Source organism: Cyprinus carpio, chromosome A16 (genome assembly GCF_018340385.1).
Source record: "Cyprinus carpio isolate SPL01 chromosome A16, ASM1834038v1, whole genome shotgun sequence".
NCBI lineage: Eukaryota > Metazoa > Chordata > Actinopteri > Cypriniformes > Cyprinidae > Cyprinus > Cyprinus carpio.
In genome coordinates this window covers 5,245,696-5,266,020 of record NC_056587.1, presented here as the reverse complement: position 1 = coordinate 5,266,020, position 20,325 = coordinate 5,245,696, and the positions used below count along the sequence as shown (strand labels likewise).

At 35.4% G+C, this 20,325-nt stretch overlaps 2 protein-coding genes across 8 annotated transcripts in view; both read right to left on the bottom strand.

The window, feature by feature from the left end:
• The window catches only part of LOC109076519 (collagen alpha-1(XIV) chain-like), a 104,404-nt gene extending 94,961 nt beyond the window's left edge, over nt 1–9,443 (bottom strand). For 3 of the 6 annotated variants that reach the window (XM_042772189.1, XM_042772192.1, XM_042772191.1), the window contains exons 1-3: nt 9,075–9,442; nt 7,589–7,710; nt 3,094–3,210 (exon numbers count right to left, since the gene is read on the bottom strand). In XM_042772189.1, coding sequence (XP_042628123.1) covers nt 3,094–3,210; nt 7,589–7,676 — 205 coding nt within the window. In that variant the 5' untranslated portion in view covers nt 7,677–7,710; nt 9,075–9,442. Of the gene's footprint in view, nt 1–3,093; nt 3,211–7,588; nt 7,711–9,074 lie in introns of all 6 variants that reach the window. The other 3 variants (XM_042772193.1, XM_042772194.1, XM_042772195.1) reach the window with 2 other exon arrangements.
• Nucleotides 9,444–13,549: 4,106 nt separating this feature from the next.
• The window catches only part of LOC109095304 (DEP domain containing MTOR interacting protein), a 28,787-nt gene continuing 22,011 nt past the window's right edge, over nt 13,550–20,325 (bottom strand). For both annotated transcript variants that reach the window (XM_042772188.1, XM_042772187.1), the window contains 3 exons: nt 18,412–18,482; nt 17,893–17,997; nt 13,550–16,144 (listed from right to left, as the gene is read on the bottom strand). In XM_042772188.1, the coding sequence (XP_042628122.1) occupies nt 16,016–16,144; nt 17,893–17,997; nt 18,412–18,482 (305 nt within the window). In that variant the 3' untranslated portion in view covers nt 13,550–16,015. The remainder of the gene's footprint in view (nt 16,145–17,892; nt 17,998–18,411; nt 18,483–20,325) is intronic.

The window sequence follows — 20,325 nt, the reverse complement described above, 5'->3', positions numbered from 1 at the left end:
ATATATCTGTGATGACATAAGAGTGAGTACATGATGGGAGAACATTTATTTTAGGGTGGAGTATCCATTTAAAACACTTGCCAATTTAAAATTACCAAAAAAAGCATTGTGATTAAATAAAAAGTGCAGCCAAAATTTATTGCGTTTGAATCCGTAATGCCTGAACAAAGGCATACTCATATCACAGTCCCTCAATGTGATGAAGAAGCCTGCCCCTGCAAATTAAGATCCCTGACCAATGATCCTGATTAAAATCCTTGTGGCTTGCCGAGAGATCAATTGAAGGGGAGTGGAAGTTGCTTATTCATCAGCAGTGGGAGCATGATTGGGGTTAGACTCAGAGCAGGGGGAGTCAGAACTGGAGAACCACAGTTTGCTGATGACTTTGCACATCACGCTTCATACAAAAGATTGCTGCAGACAGCAAACTGTCACCGGTTCTCACGACAACATCAAAGCGCTCAAATTCTCATTTGTTTAAACGAGACCAAAGGACAGAATCACTTTGTCGCAAACGAAAATATCTCAATTCCCACTTTGATTTTTAAAAAGAGTGGAGCAAAGGGCTATAGTTACATCTAAAAATAGATGTGAAATCAATTTGTGCTCCGCAGTGCAAAATATGATAACTTATTCTGTTCTCATATTTGACCACTCCTATTGCTGAACATACACAACAAACAGAAAAACTCAGGCGTGTTTATTTTGTTTGTGCTCAGGGGGAAAACATGTAACTTCTAAAGCAAGGAAAGTACCGTAGACGCTGTGAGCCAGAATATACCTTTTCAAGAGTGATTAAGCACCTTGAAAAATGTCTCTCTCCTACCCTTCAACATCTCACATCTCACATCTCTCTCTCTCACATTTTCTTGTGGCTAAGGGCACTTTGTGTGAATCTGAATGTGGTTTTGTGTGATATCATCTCTCCAGGGTCAGCCTTTCCAGCACAAGAACAGGACAAGCTGAGATGTCCGATTCATTAAAAAATGACACCTGAATGGTTCTTTTGATGAGTCAATGAAAAAGATTCATGTAACACAGCCTCATTAGTTTGCTCTTTGAATAAGACTCACTCAGTAAGTGAATCACCGTAAATTTATTTTATTTATTTTTTAACGTCATTTTGCTGTTATCCATTTGAAAATAAACCAAGAACTGTGATTATGATATATATATATATAATTCAACAAAAATAAATTAAGCAAATGTTGGTTATTGTTTAACACTGTTAACTTTGTTTGGGAAGCATAGTTAACACAACATTTTCCACAAACAAATAGAAATATTTTTACAAGACCACAGAGTGATATTTAATTGAGGCAAATACAATTGTTCACTAGAATTACAGCATCAAGTTGTATTATTATAATTATTATATTATTATAATAATAATTATTATATTATTAATAATTAAATAATTATTATTATATTATTATAAATCAAGTTCGTATAACTTATTTTCCGTCGCTGTCCATAAGATAATTTTTCAGAGAGGATGATATGTAAATTAATATTGATCAAACCTATAAAAGACTGCAGCAGGTTCAAAGGCCTCGATGATTAATGACACAATATAATCTCCCTTATCAATAACACAACAATTGCTAATATAGTAAATCAATGGAACAAATCTTGCAGCACCGTATACAGACTATGATCATTTTACACATGCATGCACAGCTCTATTCCATCTACATACTCAATGTTTAGAGAAACTCCATCCTCCATTTCTTCATTTTAATACAGCTATACATGACCTGTCATTAAGCCTCACTTATTTTGAGATCCTTCATTTATTTAATCAATCATTTTGTTAAATTTGATTTGTTTCTCTTTACTTGTTATCTTAAATACTAGCAGGTTTGATGATGCAGTAAGATGATACTGAAAGCTGATTAGCTTGAACCACTGACAGTTATTACTTGTACAGTATATGGAAAAAAGGCAAATTTCATTTAGCTGTTTTCGGTTCCATTTTGGATGGAAGCGAACAATGTTGAGTCATTTGAATATTCATTCTGATCCGTCATTTTAGTAATGAGAGGTTATTTTATGCTGTCAGCCTCTTCTAACATCCATGCAGTACATTAGTCTCATGGATAAAAGAAAAATATTTTTTAAATATTTAAATTGAACATTAATGCATTTATGCTGCAAATCAGAATATAAACTGAATAAAACAAAAGTTTTCAACTAAAACAGTCATTTGTTGTAATGTTTCATTTTAGGAGCTTTGCCATTTTTTGGTTTGCAGCCCTTTTTAAGGATGCCAGTGTTGTTGTGAGATTTGGACCTTTGCAAAGCTGACATCAGATACCATAAATACAAGCAGTTGGATCAGAGTAACCTCTATCTGACCTCATAGATTCTGACCAGGTACGGCAGCCAAACATTCCTCACCTCAATCTCAAAAGAGTTGCATTGACCCGTTCTGATGCAAACTATCACCTGTTCTCATCCAACCCTATTCCATCACTTCAATACCTCAATCCTGGCCAATAGAGAGAATTACCATGCCCATTAATGCCACTTTGCACATAGAAACGCAGCAAATGAGCTGCTATAACTGAAATGAGTGCTTTTCCTATCTGTTGGGAACGTCTGAACCGACTGATGAATATCTATTCTATGGACCCACACCTAAAATACACAGAGCTCTGGAATGTGCTCTAAGTAACAACGAGTTTGGACGTGTTTAACAAAGGGGTGAGTTTACAGAACTGATGGCCAGTGCACCTGGTCTACATAAAACCAGAGAGTGATCTTGGCTGCTTATGTGTTATCAGGAGCCATATCAAAGCCCCAGACAAGGACTATTGTCAAATATGTAAAGAAACAAAGAGTCCTTCAGATCTGGCAAGGTTAACAAATACATCTGTCGAAGCTCACAGAGGGAAGTCTGACACTACATCTGAATGCATTTAGAGAAAAAATGAGGCTAAAAGGGAATAAAACAGAGACTGTATTTCATTAATAACAGATTAACCCAAGGCAAACTTGTATGCATACAATATAGTACCACTCCATTTTTTTGACTGACTACATATGAAACAAAATAAATAAAAACACTGTTTTATTGTCTTTGCTTCTTACCTGGTTCATTATTATATATAAATTTGTAGCCATCATATTCTCCTTTTGGTTCCTTCCATGAGACAAGTAGCCTGCCTGCACTCAGAACTTTAAATCGAAGTCTTCTCGGAGCTGGAACTGCAAGGAAAGAATGGAATTATAAACTGAAAATGTGAAAATATGATCAAATAAATCTATAAAATATTTTTCAAATGAGAGTTTAAATTGTACTTGGATAAAATCCAAGGAAATGTATGTTTTAAGTCATATACTCACTCTTTTGTTTATAGCTATGTCTAATTCAAGGTTATAATCTTCTGTAAAATATTTAACATTAGGCAATGTAAGGTGATTTAATATTATTATTTAATTGTTCATCCAACATTATGCACATAAAATCATGAACAGAGAGTTACTGTCTTATTAAAAATGACAAAAATGGCAAGGTAATTAAGAAGAGGATGTGACTTTTAAAGGTCAGAAGAGTTTCGGCTATTTTCTAATGCATCCTAATTACCAGTGAGGTTCAAAAGGAAGACAGGCCTTAAACAGTTCAACAAAGCATATTACTGCAGTTTATGAGTATCTATAGCCATAAACAACTGATTAGGGGTTCTCTTTCATCATTCAATCCTAAACATTTTTCTACAGAAGTAAACAAATGCTTCTGACCCATAATCAGTTGTTGTGTGTTAGACCTATGAGAAACCACCACACCCAAACATCACACATCCCATGTAAGGTAATGAAACACAGGTTAATCAATGTTTCTCTGTCCTTATGTTGTTTGCATGCCACAGTTCTGCCCAGAGAAAGAAACTGAGGTGCTATAATATATATGTGAAGAAACCATGTTGGCACAAACAGAAAAGGAAAATATGTAAGAATAAAGCCCAGAGGTCAGTACTATTGGAAACAGTGCGTTTAGGAGACAGAGATAAGATATAAAACTGAACTAAGTGCACCAACCTGAGGAACGGAACACTGCTGGGTTTCCTGTGGGGTGAACATCTCCCTTCTCATGGACAGACTGGACACCCACACCACACTCTGTCCAATATGTGTCTTTGGAGAACTATGATTCATTTCCCATAAACTAAAGAAAAATCTTTGTTTGATCTTTTCTTAAAATAAATTGGGTAACAGGATTGAGTGGTTGAGCTTAACAAATATTAATTTTACACCATGCTATGGAAATGGTCCAAAGTATAGCTTATTTTCTTTTCTTTCTTTTTTTTCCTTTTTTTTTTTGTGTCACAATTTTACAATTAATTCATTAATGTAAGGATGTTTGGATTGAACAGCTAAATTAAAATGACAAATCACTAATATTAATTACTAAATGAATGACCATTCCAAAGCGTGGGGTCCATTATTATTATTATTTTTTTAAGAAAGTAATACTTTTATTCAACAAAGGTGCATTAAAATAAAAACTGTTCTTTTGAACTTTACATTTATCAAAGAATCCTGATAAAATCTATACCAGTTTACAATAAACTGTTTTTCAACATTGATAGTAATACAAAATATTACTTAAGCATTTTAGAGCAATTTCTGGAGAATCATGTGACACTTAAGACTGGAATAATGTCTGTAAAAAAATTGTGATCACATGAGTAAATAAAAAATACTTTTTAATTGTAATATTTTTTCACAATATTAATGTTTTTACGATATTTTTAATCAAATAAATACAGCCTAGAGATGTCTTTCAAACAGCATTTAAAAATATCTTACGACCCCAACCTTTGGAATGATAATGTATTAAAAAATAATAATTAAAATAGTTTCCTTCTACAATGTACTACATATCAGTAATGTCCAAAATGGCATTTTTGTATGAATGTAATTGTTGAATTAAAATCTAACCTAACTTATCTAATAATTATTATATGTAATAGTTCACAAAAAAGGAGTACAGTATATGTACCTCTATAGCTTTAAAAAAAAATACACCAAAGTGTACTCTATTCATAGAAAGTGTCAGTGAAAATTCTTAGCCATTCATGTGAGCTGGCTGAAATGAGTACTGATATAGATCCAGCCATCCAGAGAACTTGGAGCATTTTTCACAACATATCATCTGCGTAAAAAGTAACCACGGATTTAGAGAGGAAAAGTGTGTTGTTGTTCCAGCTTAGTACTGCACATCATGACAGAGATGAAAAATGAATGCGAAATGCAACTCAGAAAGTAATTCCAACAATGTTGAGATGCTAAAACTCTGCTCACGAGCAATGAATAATGTAGAAGAACACAATACATTCATCAGCATGAAAAAACGACATCCGTATCATGACAGTTTCATAAAATAGTCCTTGGAAAACATTCTTAGCACACCTAGGTATCCACGACTCCTGGCTTTCGGTGATTAAAGGTTTTGTGCCGAATAGACTCCTGTAGAGATTGAGGGGGAGGTAAGGAACAGCGGTGGTTAAAGGGTGACAAGTGCTAACTTGTAACTTGAAACGAGAGAGATATAAGCAGGAGGTCCTGTGTCTGTATATTAGAAACACGCACCCACAAATCCACAGGCCTTTGATGTGGTTATCTATCATCCTTTTGAAGACACTCACAGAGTTCTTACTCCAAAATCCACTGCGTCCTTTTATCACCGTGCTTCCAATTACTCACCTGTCAGAAGGCTCCGTGCTTGTTTTGAACGTTTATTTTCCACAAACTTAAAAATCGCTGTTGAGGGAATTAAAATATTAATGCCTACTTAGCGGAAACAGTCAGAAACATTCTGCGCTTTACAATCATCTAACTCTGCTGGATGAGATGAAAATTTACATGGATCTGAGCAGGACCGAATGAAAATCCAGGAGACTTAGCTACATTTCCCATCTCACCAATGTGTAAAAATACATTATCTAGACAAAGTGCTTAGTTAAAGGTTTTGTAAAGAGATGTGCTGCTTAAAACTGTGAATGTGAATTGTTTTGTGCGTTTCACTGCTTGAGAGTTTCAGACAGCATGTTTAACGTTGACCTTCAGTTCTTTTGTTTCATTTTTCCACAACTTTATCGCACACACAATACAGAGCCTTCCAAAACGCTTTCATAATGTCTCATCACACCGCTTTGTATCGCTGACTGCTTCTACCCATTCATTCTCAGCAGGGCATTGTCAGCATTTGCAATCATTTTCGCTCCAACACATCAAGTACCCACAAACACAGTGCAATGTTTTCTATACATCTGTGTCATGTTAAAGGAATATGGCAGATTCGACAAGCTAAGTTAAGCTCAACTGATAACATTTGTGTTATAGTGTTAATTACAACAAAAAGTAATTTCAGCTCATCCCTTGTCTTTTAAAAATTCAAAAATTAAAGTAGTGATGAGGCACTTGGGCCAAAAATTTGAAGCTAATAATTTTAGAAAAGCAACAATCCCACCCCAACAAAAACTATTTACTCTGCAAACAATTCTATCTATTCTACATATCATTTTAGCACTTACATTAAGCCTATTTGCTTAGGCCTATGTTTCACAGCACTCATACTTGAATGCTTTCATTGCAATGCTGGACCAGGAGCGCTACCAAGCAAGTGTACTACATCAGAAAAGCCATATATGAAGCTAGTTATGTGAAAAAAACATCAAAATGTATTAGTTTACAAATCATGCTTCAACATAGTTTGAGAGAATGCGATTTAGAAATCAACATTTGAATATTTTAACGTTTATTGCTTGGCCCCATTCATTTCTGTTGTAAGTGCCTCATTATAACCCAGATTTTGGCTTTTTTAATAGCAGCAACAAGTCAAAATTCATTTTCATGCTAATCAACATTATGCCACAAGTGCTGTTGATTCGTCTTAACTTGTATTAAACCCAGAATATTCCTTTAACTATAAGTCTTTGGTTTGTTTATTCCTATTCAGCTTCACCACTGAGCTGTTTAAAATCACACCAACAGTTTTTAGTGATTTGAGGAATGAAAAGAACCTGTCTAGATGGGATAAATTTAAAGACTACACATGCACATCACACAAGTGCTGGTCTGGGAAGAAGAGAGAAGGCAAAAAATTCAGAGAGTAATCTGAACTCTGTCGTCCAAACAGAACCTCCCACTCCAGACGATGGTCCAGGCTCCACCTTTTGCTCCAGGGCCTGAGAGGAATGTGAAACTCCTTCCAAGCAGAGCAACCAATTAAGCCTTTAAGCTGCCTTGAGGGATATTATCATTGTGGTCCTCTGTGATGTTAGAGTAAATGCTTTTCCACATCTCTATCCCATTTAAAATCCTCAAGACTCACATTAGCTTTTTTAACCTTCTTACTGAGAGGCAATACACTGAAATGAGTCCTCTTAGGAGATGTGAAGGTGCAAGAAGGGTCAAATGTTTCTTTTTGTTCCAAGCACAATCAAATGTAACCCTGCCGTTGCCATCAAGTGACTAAATTATGCATTGAATGGTTAGGAAATCATCTCATATTTTACACAACCACACAAATGCCAATAAACCAGAGCAAATACCAATTCAAAACCATGAAGACAGCAATTACCTTGAGCCGAAACAGGGGTAAGAAACTGAATCAGTGCCAGCGAGATAAGCGGACACCACAGCTTAATCCTCGATCCCGACACCCACATCCTTATAGCCGTGTGAGTGATGCTTGCCCTGCACCTACGGAGGGAGAGAAGCAGAAAGTGAGCGGAGGAATTCACTGAAGCTGTGTAGCCTCAGGGGGATTTCGGAAACGGAGAGGGAGGGAAGAAAGTCTCTGCGGGTCAAGAACAGTAAAGACTTTGTTGAGTTTTGATGGACAGCCAGTGAGAAGTGCTTCCTGAGGACCATTGTTGTTCTGGAGAACATGCAGGCCACTACGGCTCCTGTCATTCATGTCGGATAAGAAGGCTGACGTGTGTTTAGAAGCCGCCCGGGCTTGTTCAAGAGGGCACCCCCACTTAACTTACTCAAACAGTGGTCTAAATTAGGGTCAAGAGATTATATTGGTTAGCTGCAGACTATGGTATGTAGTTCAATAAGTCAGTTTTTACTCAGGTGGCTTTCTCTCTCTCTCTCTCTCTCTCTCTCTCTCTCTCTCTCTCTCTCTACATATTGTTGTTGTAGTTCTGGTCATGATATGCCTTTTTAAATGGAATATTGTTTAAATACACATAGCTGTCCATCAAAGCATCTCACTTGTAATTTGTCTCAAAGCAAGCTTTTTATACTGTCAAATAATGCTATTAAGGATCAAATATTTGTACTAAAAGAAAAGCCTTTTTAACAAGCCCACAACGGGTGGTTGAATTCACTTGCATGCCTGTCTTTGTCCCTCTCTCTCTCTCTCTCTCTCTCTCTCTCTCTCTGTTTCACCTGCTACTGAATGCTGAGTCCTGAAATAAACATCAAGCGCTCACCTTGGCTTCATTTCTATTCTCAACAGCACAGTAAAGATGAAACGCGCTAAATTTAAAAATAGATGTAGGAGACAAGTATATTCTCTGTGCACCGGTGGTGTCTGGGACATCCCTACGTTTTTTTTTCTCTCTCATTTAGACAGAATATTGTACGAGCAATAATAATAATAGGCTGATAATAATAGAAAACATACTAATTTATATAAACTATTTTATGTTTTTTTAAGAACATTTAAAAGTTATACGTGCTGTTTTACGTCAGTTGGGGAAATATTTTACGAGAAAATTATATATATATATATATATATATATATATATATATATATATATATATATATCATATACATATATATATATATATATATATATATATATATATATATATATATATATATATATATATATATATACCCAAAAATGGGTTTCCAAAATTATACTTCAAATTCTCTTATAAATTCAAGAAAATGCAGATTACAAAGAAAAGTAGCAAAACAGTCAGAATTGTATCGCATAATATTTTCTAGACTTTATCTTGAATAATTGGCGCATTGTTGTTTTATCAAACGCATATCAGATGGAATTAAGCGAGAGAATTTAACAGACGGAATCCAACAGCAGTCTTACCTTTCACACCATTCGTTTCAATGAAATCCGCTTGATCTAAATGTGATCCAAATTCGCGCGTCTTGTGATGGTCAGACTTCACTCAGATCTTGTCAGATGGCTCACAGCGCTCTCCGTGTGCGTCTTTCGTCTGTCTTTATTCGCCCATTCCTTCAGCTCTTGAGCTCTGTACCTCATTTCATCCTTTAGTCTGGAGTCTGGGGGAGATAAACGTTCATGCGACCAATTGCAGCCACTGGACAGACGACGAATGATCTCACGACAATGACGAGCCCTTCTCAAATACTTGATGCTGCCTCGCGTTACATGTAGGCTGTTCAGCGCGAGGAAGAAAAGCCATGATCAGTACATGCAACTGTAATGAACGATCAAAACGCCCACACCAGAGTGATGGATGAGTAAATTGACTGTTATGACACTGCCTAATTATATTTTACTAAGCAAAATTCATTAAATGAGTCAGTGTGCACAACTATTCAGTTAATTTCTACATTTTAAAATAATTTATGTCAGTATTATCTGAGGCTTCGTGTCAACTTTACAACAATCTTAAGAATTATCTTAAGAACTTTTTAAACAAAACTTTTTGTGTGTGTGATATGTATGTAAATGTGTGATAACGTGACAAATGATAATATTTATATTTTGTCGATATATATGTGTGTATATATATATATATATATATATATATATATATATATATATATATATATATATATATATATATGTATGTATGTATGTATGTATGTATGTATGTATATATATATATATATATATATATATATATATATATATATATATATATATATATATATATAGGCTATGTGTACACACAAACTCTCTTAAAACTTTTTGCTAGGGTTTTCAAACCTTAATTTGGCGAGGCAGAACTTTTGATTAGCCTACTCCATAATTGCACACTGGGTTCAGCTATCAGTTTCAATGTAAAATGCCTCAATATCTCAAAACAATATGCGCTTCCTTTCTATTTTGAAGTACCTGTATTTTATATTGATCATCATATTGTATTTCTTTGTGTTCTTTTCTCTCCTAACACACTGAGAAGAACTTCCAATCACCTTTCGGAAGAACTTTTTATCCTTTCAGTAACACCTGCACCTTCTTATATCAGTTCAAGTTGAGCAGAGAACAAAGATATCTGAATGTACACAAGGCGTGTTGAGATGTGAAAGATTTGTGAGATTGTGTGTGAGATGTTTCTTACTGTGTGCATGGTTGCTGATTGGACAGAATCCAGGATGCAATGTTTTTTTGGAAGTTTGCTGCATGATCCAACATTTCTTCCAAAGAATATTTGACTGTTATTATTCATTATTTGATTGGCATGGGCCATCTCACTGGCAGCACTTCCCACGAGACCACAGATTTGCAGTCTGAATGAACTGCTTCATTTGCATGACTCATCTGATGAGTAAATATATTACAGAGACGATCAAGGGTTCATCAAACCCCACCATATGATCCTCCACCATGCTTCTGAAGGTTATGCAAATGCACTATATGTTTATGTTCACATTGTTGACTTCAGTGCAAACAAATATGACTGGAAAATATAAATTTACAACAAATAACAATATGCAAATATGTTTGAAATGTGCATGAAGTGTGTTAAATTAAGTCTTGTACTCTTGCTTATTGCTGAGCATTAGAGTGCAGGAAAGTGCACAACACTTTATCACAAACCCATCCTTCAAAAGAAAGAGGACATTTAGATTTTGAATAGAATCTTAGAAACTTTCAAAAACTTCTTCACAGAATAAATGGCTCATTGAAAGCAGCCCAGCTTGCAGCGTATACAGCGTTTATCAACTTCAATGTACAGTCAGCGCGGGACTGGAGCAGTGACACCTGGATGCTGAGATGCAGTGGCTGTAAGCTCTTTAACTCTGAATGGCTTATTCCCAAATGACAAGGCCGAGCGTAATGAGGCATTGTGGGCTAATCAGTGGGTTCATTCAGAAGGCTCCAAAGGAACCTTATATTACTCAGCGACTTCTAATTAACCGTGGGATACGGCAAAAGATGATGGTGTGGAGTCTGCGAGACCCTGGGGATACAGGAAAAAGCAGTTCACATAGACAAGCAGATGCACACTTGCACATAAAGGCAGTTTTCTCACACACACACACACACACACACACACACACACACACACACACACACACACACACACACACACACAAACCGTGTTTGGATGGATTGAATTGTAGAAATGCACATGGTAACAAAATGAACACACCTCTCAAAGATGATCAAAGGTCTTTAGGAATAAAGAACACAAATATTCTCAGAGGCTTCACAGGGGTCATGGCCATGGCATGGACTATTCCAGTGCATATTGATCTTTGAAATTTCAGCAGCCGTTTGGATCCATAAAGTGAATATGTCTGTCTCAGTGTTTATTTAATATGGCACCCCTTAGCATACTGGAAAGGACATGGAATGCCGCTCAAGTTGGCAATATTCATATAAATCTGGTAGATTTCTAGACTCTTTTGAATAGGGGCTGAAGAGCTATGCCCTTAAGGGGCAAATGTTATTTGTAAGATTTGCCCAGTCCTCTCAACTCACTGTGATTCGCCCATGAGGAGGTTTCACAAAAGATTCATTATTAACACAAAAGGTTAATATTTTCCACAGACGGTCTGTGAAGGTAATCAGTGCACACAACTGCACTGTTGAAGAGAGATATCTTGCTTAAATGAGCTGGGCAATGTTCTATGCTCATAAAAGCACAAGGGGAATGTGGCCTGTATAGGCCTAAGTGTAACGACAATGTATGTAAGTCAAAATTTAGACATTTATACATACATATACAGGCTTTCCTGTAGCTCAAACAGTAGAGCAACGCCAAGGTCATGGGTTCAGTTCCCTGGGAAAGCAAGAACTGATAAAATGTCAACGTGTACCATAAATGCAATTTAAGTCACTTTGGATAAAAGTGTTTGCCAAATGCAAAAATGTAAGTTTGTATGAATGATTGCATGTATGTAAAAAAAAATAATAATAATAATTTTGAAGCTATGTACATATACATACATGCTTTAAAACAAGAACCAAAATATTAAATTTCTTCTTTTTTTTCTCATTTTAGATATATATACTGTGTATTTTGGAAACATGTTGGTCAGAGCTTTGGAGTGGGACTGAGGGATCATCAAGTAAGGAGCAGTTGGCATCTGATAAGATTCATCAGCTGTCACTGAACTGTGTGGCCTATTGAACTAAGAAAGCATCTAGACTCCCTTCCCGTCCCACTTCTGGGAATCAGCAGCAGAGCATTGCTTTAGGACATAAACCTTTGCATGGTCACTTACACAGACAAAATATGGCTGTTCTGAAGCACTTGAATCACTTCAGCTACATTTCTGCAGTTTAACGATGCACTTCTGTTCTGTCACATAGTTTGTAGTCACCCATTAAATTAATTTGCAATAATCATGATTTATTTGTTCAGTTCTAATCGCATCTTGTAAATCTTTCAGTTCTTATCCTGACGGATTTGATTAATTGAGAAAATTAGATACTTAACAATGAGTAGAGAAAAAAAAATGAACTCAGTATTACTTATTAAACCCAGGTAACAGCCTCAGCAAGCAGTTTGTTTGCTCTTACCTCCGTTAGTGTGCAGGGAATTACCCAAGATCCTCCTTTCAGAACTCACAACTCACTTTGTCTACTCCTACAGCCAGAGCAAATTTAAGATTTGCTTGAAGGAAAAGGGAGGAACAAATAATGTGGTTACATTATGTTTCATTCAGACAACAGGTAAGATTAATATACTAAAACATAAGAGCACTTTAAAAGAAATTGGAAAGGCGCATTGCCTCAGTAAGCATGTAGACAGGAAAAGGAAAAAGGTGGAACATTTATAACGCGGCGTTAACAAGAAGATTACACAGAAAGTCAGTCATCTTGACATTGTTCTGGCTGCTGAGATCAATATTTCAACTTTCAGTTTTAATACAACAGAATTAAAGTGAATGTCGTATCAGACGAGGCAAAGAGTAACACTGCCCTCTAGCGATATGATAAAGAACTGGACAATCAATTATGGGTCTACTGTTACTCAGAATAATCTTGGTACTAAAACGACTATGATGTAAAAAAACAGAGATTAAAATCTCTAACAGTAAAAGGTACATTTACCTCAAAGTTTAGAGCTCGAAAATTAATAAAAATACGCAGTATAGTAAGTCTCGTTAACCAACAGGTGGCACTAGTAAACCTAAATAATCCAGGATGTCAACAGCATTACGTCATCTCTGTACACAAAGGGAAGATACTGTTATCTCTGGTTATGAGTACATGTGGTATACAGTTTGATACAGTAATGCACAGTGGGGTTTAAATTTGAGAAATACTTCAGGTTTTAGCACTACAAAGAGAGAAAGATTACTGATATGACTTATGTGGTTTTAAGAATCGTGGTTTAAAGACACAGAAGACTTCTAAAATGTTTAAATCAAAGCGTTTAATAAACAATTTCCTTTAACAACAATAAACAGTTTCCTTTAGCCATTCGATTACTACAGATGTCAGGCTACTGTTTGGTTACCAACATTCTTCAAAATATCTTATTTTGTGTTCAGCAGAAGAAAGAAACCCATACAGGTTTGGAACAACTCGAGGGTGAGTAAATGACAGATTTTATTTTTTATTTTTTTTTATTTTTTTGGTGACCTATCCCTTTAAACAGACACATGTGCATTGCACTCAGCTGCACTGAACTCCAGTTTTGGATGAAACTCTCATTTTTATTTTATTTCAGAACAGAAGAACTATATGAATATTAGATTAGCTCAGACTTCCGGCAGTGAGGAAGATGTGGCACATATCTGGCCCAGTATTTAACAGACTACCTTAATGCTGATTGTCATTTTCACCCCCATACTGTCTTTAAAAGAGGACTTTACCATTAATGATTTTACGTGTTCATCCGTGAAAATTAGCAGCACAATACATATCATTAAGGCAAAAGATTCTAGCTTACTATCATTAAAAACAAAAGATCATGTGACTTGTTTGTCATTCTCATTGATACAAATGAGTACAATTGCACAATAAGCAACCTGCAAAAAAAAAAAAAAAAAAAAAAAATCCCACAGAGGATTTCGTGGAAGATGAGCACATAATAAACGTGTTTTGTCATGACATGTCTTCATTCTTACACAGATGCCTGCTTTGTACAATACACGTGCATATAGGAGTTTGCATATACAGCACTACTGTATATTTCCAATTTCTCTAATAAATCCTTAGATAGAATTACAAATGTATTTCTTAAACTAGTTACATAATTTGGTGAGTGAATCCATAGACTGTTGTCTTATCGACTGATTTACTCTATGAACACTACATGACATTTCTAAATTTTCCATGGCAGTAAGTTTAAAAGTTAAAACAGTAAGTAAAAATACTCTATGCAAGTACATGAAAGCAGACTCATATAGACACACAACTCTGTTTTGAGCATTGTTGTGTTCCGAAATGTCTCTGACTGTGACCACAATTCATAATTAGCATTTTTTAAGCCACTTTTCTCTTTCATATCAACCTCTGTTAAAGTGGACCGAGAGTTTAAAGGTTTGAAGATAATCACTAAGCTGGTTAGTTAAAGTCAATAGCAACTTACCTGAATAAAATCACAATTGGAATAATAATGCACATTATTAAATTGTCTGCGTTCTCAAACTTTTGTAAAGTATACAACATTTCTGCCGTAACTCTTTTATAAAATGAAATTTTCAATGATGTCATATAATATTAGCATTATACAGGTAACTACTTGCCTTTTTGATGGCACTGAGACAAAAGACAGAACCTTTAAACTAATTTCACAATAAACTTTTAAAACAAGACATGAGTTATAGTACAACAGCAAATTTCTGATGTGCGTAGCTTTTTAAACATTCACTCTCAAGATTCACTTAAAAGTCCGTAAGTGTTGTTGTTGGCTGTCCCCTGCATTTATGTCAGTATATATTATTTTACTAAGTCCCGGCAAGCATGACAGGGATTATAAAACGGTTATTTAAAACTAACCACACAATGTGATGCCATTAATTTACCAAAGTCAAATAAACAAAAAAAAAACCTGATACAATGTGGTATTCCTTTACTCTCCAAATCTCACAGCCTAAACTCTAAATAATGAAACAGTCGTAAAAGAGCCCTGAATTGTGCACTCACCTGAATGGCACACATATATTAGTTTTTTCACTGGTTCTGCAAACCTACCAAGAGTGTTTTAAATACTTCGGTTCAGATAAAAATTATATCTGGCAGCTGCTTTTCCCATATAATCTGTCCAGTTACAGTCTTAACTGTCATGGACCCGTAACAGTCAATGAGGAGCCGATAGGAGGCACAGATTTCAAAGCATGGAAGAGTGTCATGCTCTTTAAGCTAATGATTTGAATCGAAATGATGAACGGAATCAAGAGTTCACTTCTCTGTACATTCCATTGAACCGAACATTAAAAGTGAAAGTGAAAAGTGAAAGTGAAAGTCGTGACATTTTGGTAACCCATACTCGAAATTGGTGCTCTGCATTTTACCCATCCAAGTGCACACACACAGCAGTGAGAAGTGAACACACCGTGAACACACACCTGGAGCAGTGGGCAGTTATATCCAGCGCCCGGGGAGCAAGTGGGGGTTCAGTGCCTTGCTCAAGGGCACTTCAGCCATGGGTATTGAGGGTGGAAGAGAGCGCTGTTCATTCACTCCCTCCCACCTACAACTCCTGCCAGCGCTGAGACTCGAACCTGCAACCTTCTGGTTACAAGTCCAATTCTCTAACCAATAGGCCACAGCTGCCCCTAAACTGAAGAAAGTTGACCCACTGAAGAAAATCCAGCAAAGAGAAAAGAGATTGAGAAGAACAGAAAGACTAAAGAGCTGTTGTGAGCTCGTCTTCAGTATTCTGCTTCCTCCATAACCTCCATGAACACTGTACTGGGGCCAGTGAGGATGAGGTTGCTGACAGTCCTGTAGTCCAGATTCAGCACATTCATTCCATTAACCGCCACCAAAAACTGACACACCTGTAGAGATGTGAATGAGTAAACTGTAATAAGGCAAAACAACAAGACTTATATGTTTGGTTACACTAGATACACCCTTTTTGTACATTGATAATAACATAAAAGTGCTGAAAAACAATATAATGAACACAGAGCATATAAACCACATATATGACACAATAAATGGATCATAATCTTTCTCAGAACAGCAACATGACACAATCACACTTTTCAGGAGAACAGTAAAGGAGTGCTTTTTAAAATCAGCTATATTAATTCTTGGAGAGGTTCTGCATAACCTAATACCCTTTATGTCCTTGCTGGTAAACCCGTAATTGCACTACCATCAGAAATGAGTCATACCATTACCGTTATGAGCATCGAATGATAAATAAACACCATTTGAAAGCTTGCCATTTTGCTTAATTGTCAGCATGTGTTCAGAACATCTGTTTTGGCATCATTTGTACACTGGTGCATGTTTACAACTCAAGCAGTTGTAATCTTTGTACTAAGAGGTTCATCCTAAAAACAAATGCTTGGCTCAGTTTACATCCGTCTTTTTGAGTTATGACAGCTTCTTATGAAATTATGTTCAACTAAAAGGAACTATCACTATCTATACTATCACTATACTATCACTTGTAGTATAAACACCATTTTTTAAGCCATTTGTAGCATAAACACCATTTTTAAAATAAAAAATGAAATAGTTAGGAATAGCAGATTGCTCATTTGGTCCTTGTGTGTGTGTGTATGTATATACGTGTATATATATATATATATATATATATGCTATATATATATATATATATATATATATATATATATATATATATCTATATATTTTTAGTTTTTTTTTTTAGATATTTTTTTTTTTTTTTTTTTTTTTTTTTTTTTTTTTTTTTTGAACAATGTTCATTACAACAAAAAGATGACACTGAGAGCAGGGCAGGTGCAGTATTACAGCCTCTGTCTTTAAATAGCACAACACTTTTAGCTCAGAAACTGACTAAGCACATTCTCATTCTGCAAACATGACCTTATGTAATGAGTTTTTTTTTTTTTTTTCAAGTTGCATAACCATAATGGTTCGTTATGGGTGTAAATTAAGGTCACTGTTTAAAGGGCAGGTATTATTCCATCTGTCACTACTGTAAATTAGACACACACACATCCAGTATGCATGAAGAAACATCTGGAAAACAGACTATATTTTGAGTGTTCTTGAGGAGAATGTACTCACATCAGCAACCAAAGGACATTATGATTGCTCCACTCCGTATGATTGCTTTACTCCGTGTATTGTGCTTAAGGTCAAACCTAAATGACTGTGGGTACTAGGTAAGTGTAGTTGAGTATTTTGTCATCTCTTTCATCTTGATCTATCTCTATCTCTTAGATCATAATCTAGCTTTAACTTAAAGGAATAGCATGTAATATGGCAAAACTAAACCCTTTACGAGCACTATTTTATAAAGAGCACTTTCTCCTCTAAAGGTGCAGTCACATTAGTGAAATTTTGGTAATATATATATATATAACAGCAAATTTTCATTTTTGTATGAACTATCCCTTTAAGAGCCATCGGAGTGGGTTGTGTCCATTCACTGGTTATTGGCCATAACTTGAAAATAATTATTGGCTTATTGGTTCAGCCAAAGTTAATTTTAAGGTGCATCCCTGTAGAAGGGGACAGAATAGAATAAAATATGGATGTAATGTTATCTCACTACAACAATTTTCCTTTTGCAGGATGACTACAGTACCTTCATTCCCACTGCTGCAGCGGGTCCGCCAGGGTCCACTGCCTGGATGTAGCAGGGTTTACTTCCTCTCACCACGAATCCCCAGCCCACTGCATCTCCCACAATCTGCAAACACATACATCCAAGCACATTAACTTAAGATTGTGTATATATATTTGGCCATTTTAAAAATTCAATTCAAATGCCGTTGCTGCAGTGGTGGAGCAATATGGTTTAAATATGGTTGTGTTGTGCATATTGCATTCAGCACTGATTTTAAACAGCATAATACATGACAAAACACAGTTAGGTAGGTACATGACAGCTGAAGACAGAGTATCAAATTTCAAAGGCTCCTAAATTGCACTTGGATTTTCCTGTTGATTCAGTTGATGATTCTAATCATCACATGCATCTGAGGAGAAACTTCCTCTCGCTATTTTTAGTTCTGAACTTTCTCAGAACCAAACATAGTACATTATGCAATTAAAGCTTGGAGCCTGAGCACATTTGGCATGAGTGTGTGTGTGAGTGACTTACTGTGAATGTCTTCTTTATGTAAAGTCCACCAGGAGCCTGAAGTTCCTCTGGGCTCACTTGTCTCTTCAGCACTGTAAATAATATACACACAATGTTCCTCAGTCATGAACTCTAAGCCCATTTTCATGACAGTAAAACATCATGTGACTATTTAGCACATGGTATAAAAGAATCAGGTTTAAGTTTGATTCACTACTAATTAATTGCTTTACTCGCATTATGTAATACTGCAGTCCAAAAGTCCACTCAAAGACATCCTGAAACAAAACATATGCTTCTTCAGGGACACAGAGAGAAAGATGGTAATTTAGATGTAATGAAGGTTTGTGTTTAATCACTCTTATGGTCTAATTTAGCACAAGAGGTTCTAATCAGCCTGATCTCTTCATCAGTAATGTAATAAGTGAGCCAACACTGAACCACTTGATCCATGTCCACAACTACTGACCCTAATTGGCTGATCAGAGCCCAGTTTTTAGAGTAATAACAAGGACATTGCAAATAACAGAGAAGGTAGAGTCTACAACAAATAGTTTTCTAAAAAAAATCATTCCATACATGTATGCTGTTATTTTCTCATATTTTTGAAGAATCTTTATGGAGATATGGAGACTTTTTATTTATTCTTTTTCAGCATATCTTTTTTTTTTTAGCCACTATTAGATATTTACTGCTAGATGTATAAAACTGAAAAGAAATAAATAACATTTTAAAGTCTATTAAAATAGAAACAATTATTTTCAATTGTAATACTATTTTACAATATTACTGCATTTTTGATCAAATAATTTATTATTTATTGGCTTATTTCTAAAAATTGCCTTGCAACCCTCAGTAAACAAATTAGTATCTATGGCAAGAAGAAACTTGTATGTTCATCTCTGATCATATTTACATGGACAATTTTAAGATTCATGAAAGAAAAATTTTGAATTTTGTTTTTGTTACTAAATAAAATAATCAGTATTGATCATTTAAATTTAGAAAGCAGAATGAATAATGGAACTGTAATAATATAAAAAAATAAAGAAAATATGATTAAAAAAATTAATTAATAAGTAATTAATAAGTAATTCATAAGTAGATTTATCAGGCCTCATTCAGGCTATCAAAAAATGCACTGTAAGTCGCTTTGGATAAAAGCGTCTGCTAAATGCATTAATTTAATTTAAATTTAAATTAATTTAATTTAATTTAATTTTTAAATTTAATGATTAAAATATTTAATTAAAATTGACTTTGAAACAGACAAATTATTTGGTGTGTATTTGTCAAGTTTGGTTCTTGACAGACAAGATCCCTTAACAGCAAAAAATTATAATAATAAATGGCAAAAAATTAAAAGCATGCACGCTAAGAATGATATTAGGGTGAGTAAACAAGGACAGATGTTTGTTTTAGGGTGAACTTTCTTTTTAAAGAATATTCAGTGTATGTGTGCATATATGGAGCACAAAGCCATGTATTTTCTTGACTACGAGGCCCTTTCCATTTCCCTTTTATAGTCACTCTGTACGTGCCTGAAACCTTTCACACACAATGCCACATCCTTTATAACGAAAGAATTAAGTGTGAGTTAAGTGAGAAAGAATTAAGTGTGTGTGAGAGAGAGCGAGAGAGAGAGAGAGAGAGAGAGAGAACATAAAGTACATAAGTAGATGTATCAGGCCTCACTCTGTTTCTCTCATTCTCTCTTATTCACTTTTTCATTTTGTTCTCATCCATTGTGGGAGGGGAGCTCAGTAATCCCAGGATTGGATGAGAAATTTGACCAATCAGAGGCAGGCAACAGCCCTGCCAAACCCAGAACATGCTCGTCTCCTTACACACCAGTGTTTCATGTAAAAAAAAACAAAAACAACACCAAACACACACACAGGCAAAAAGCACAACATCTGGAAAAGCAGCCTACTG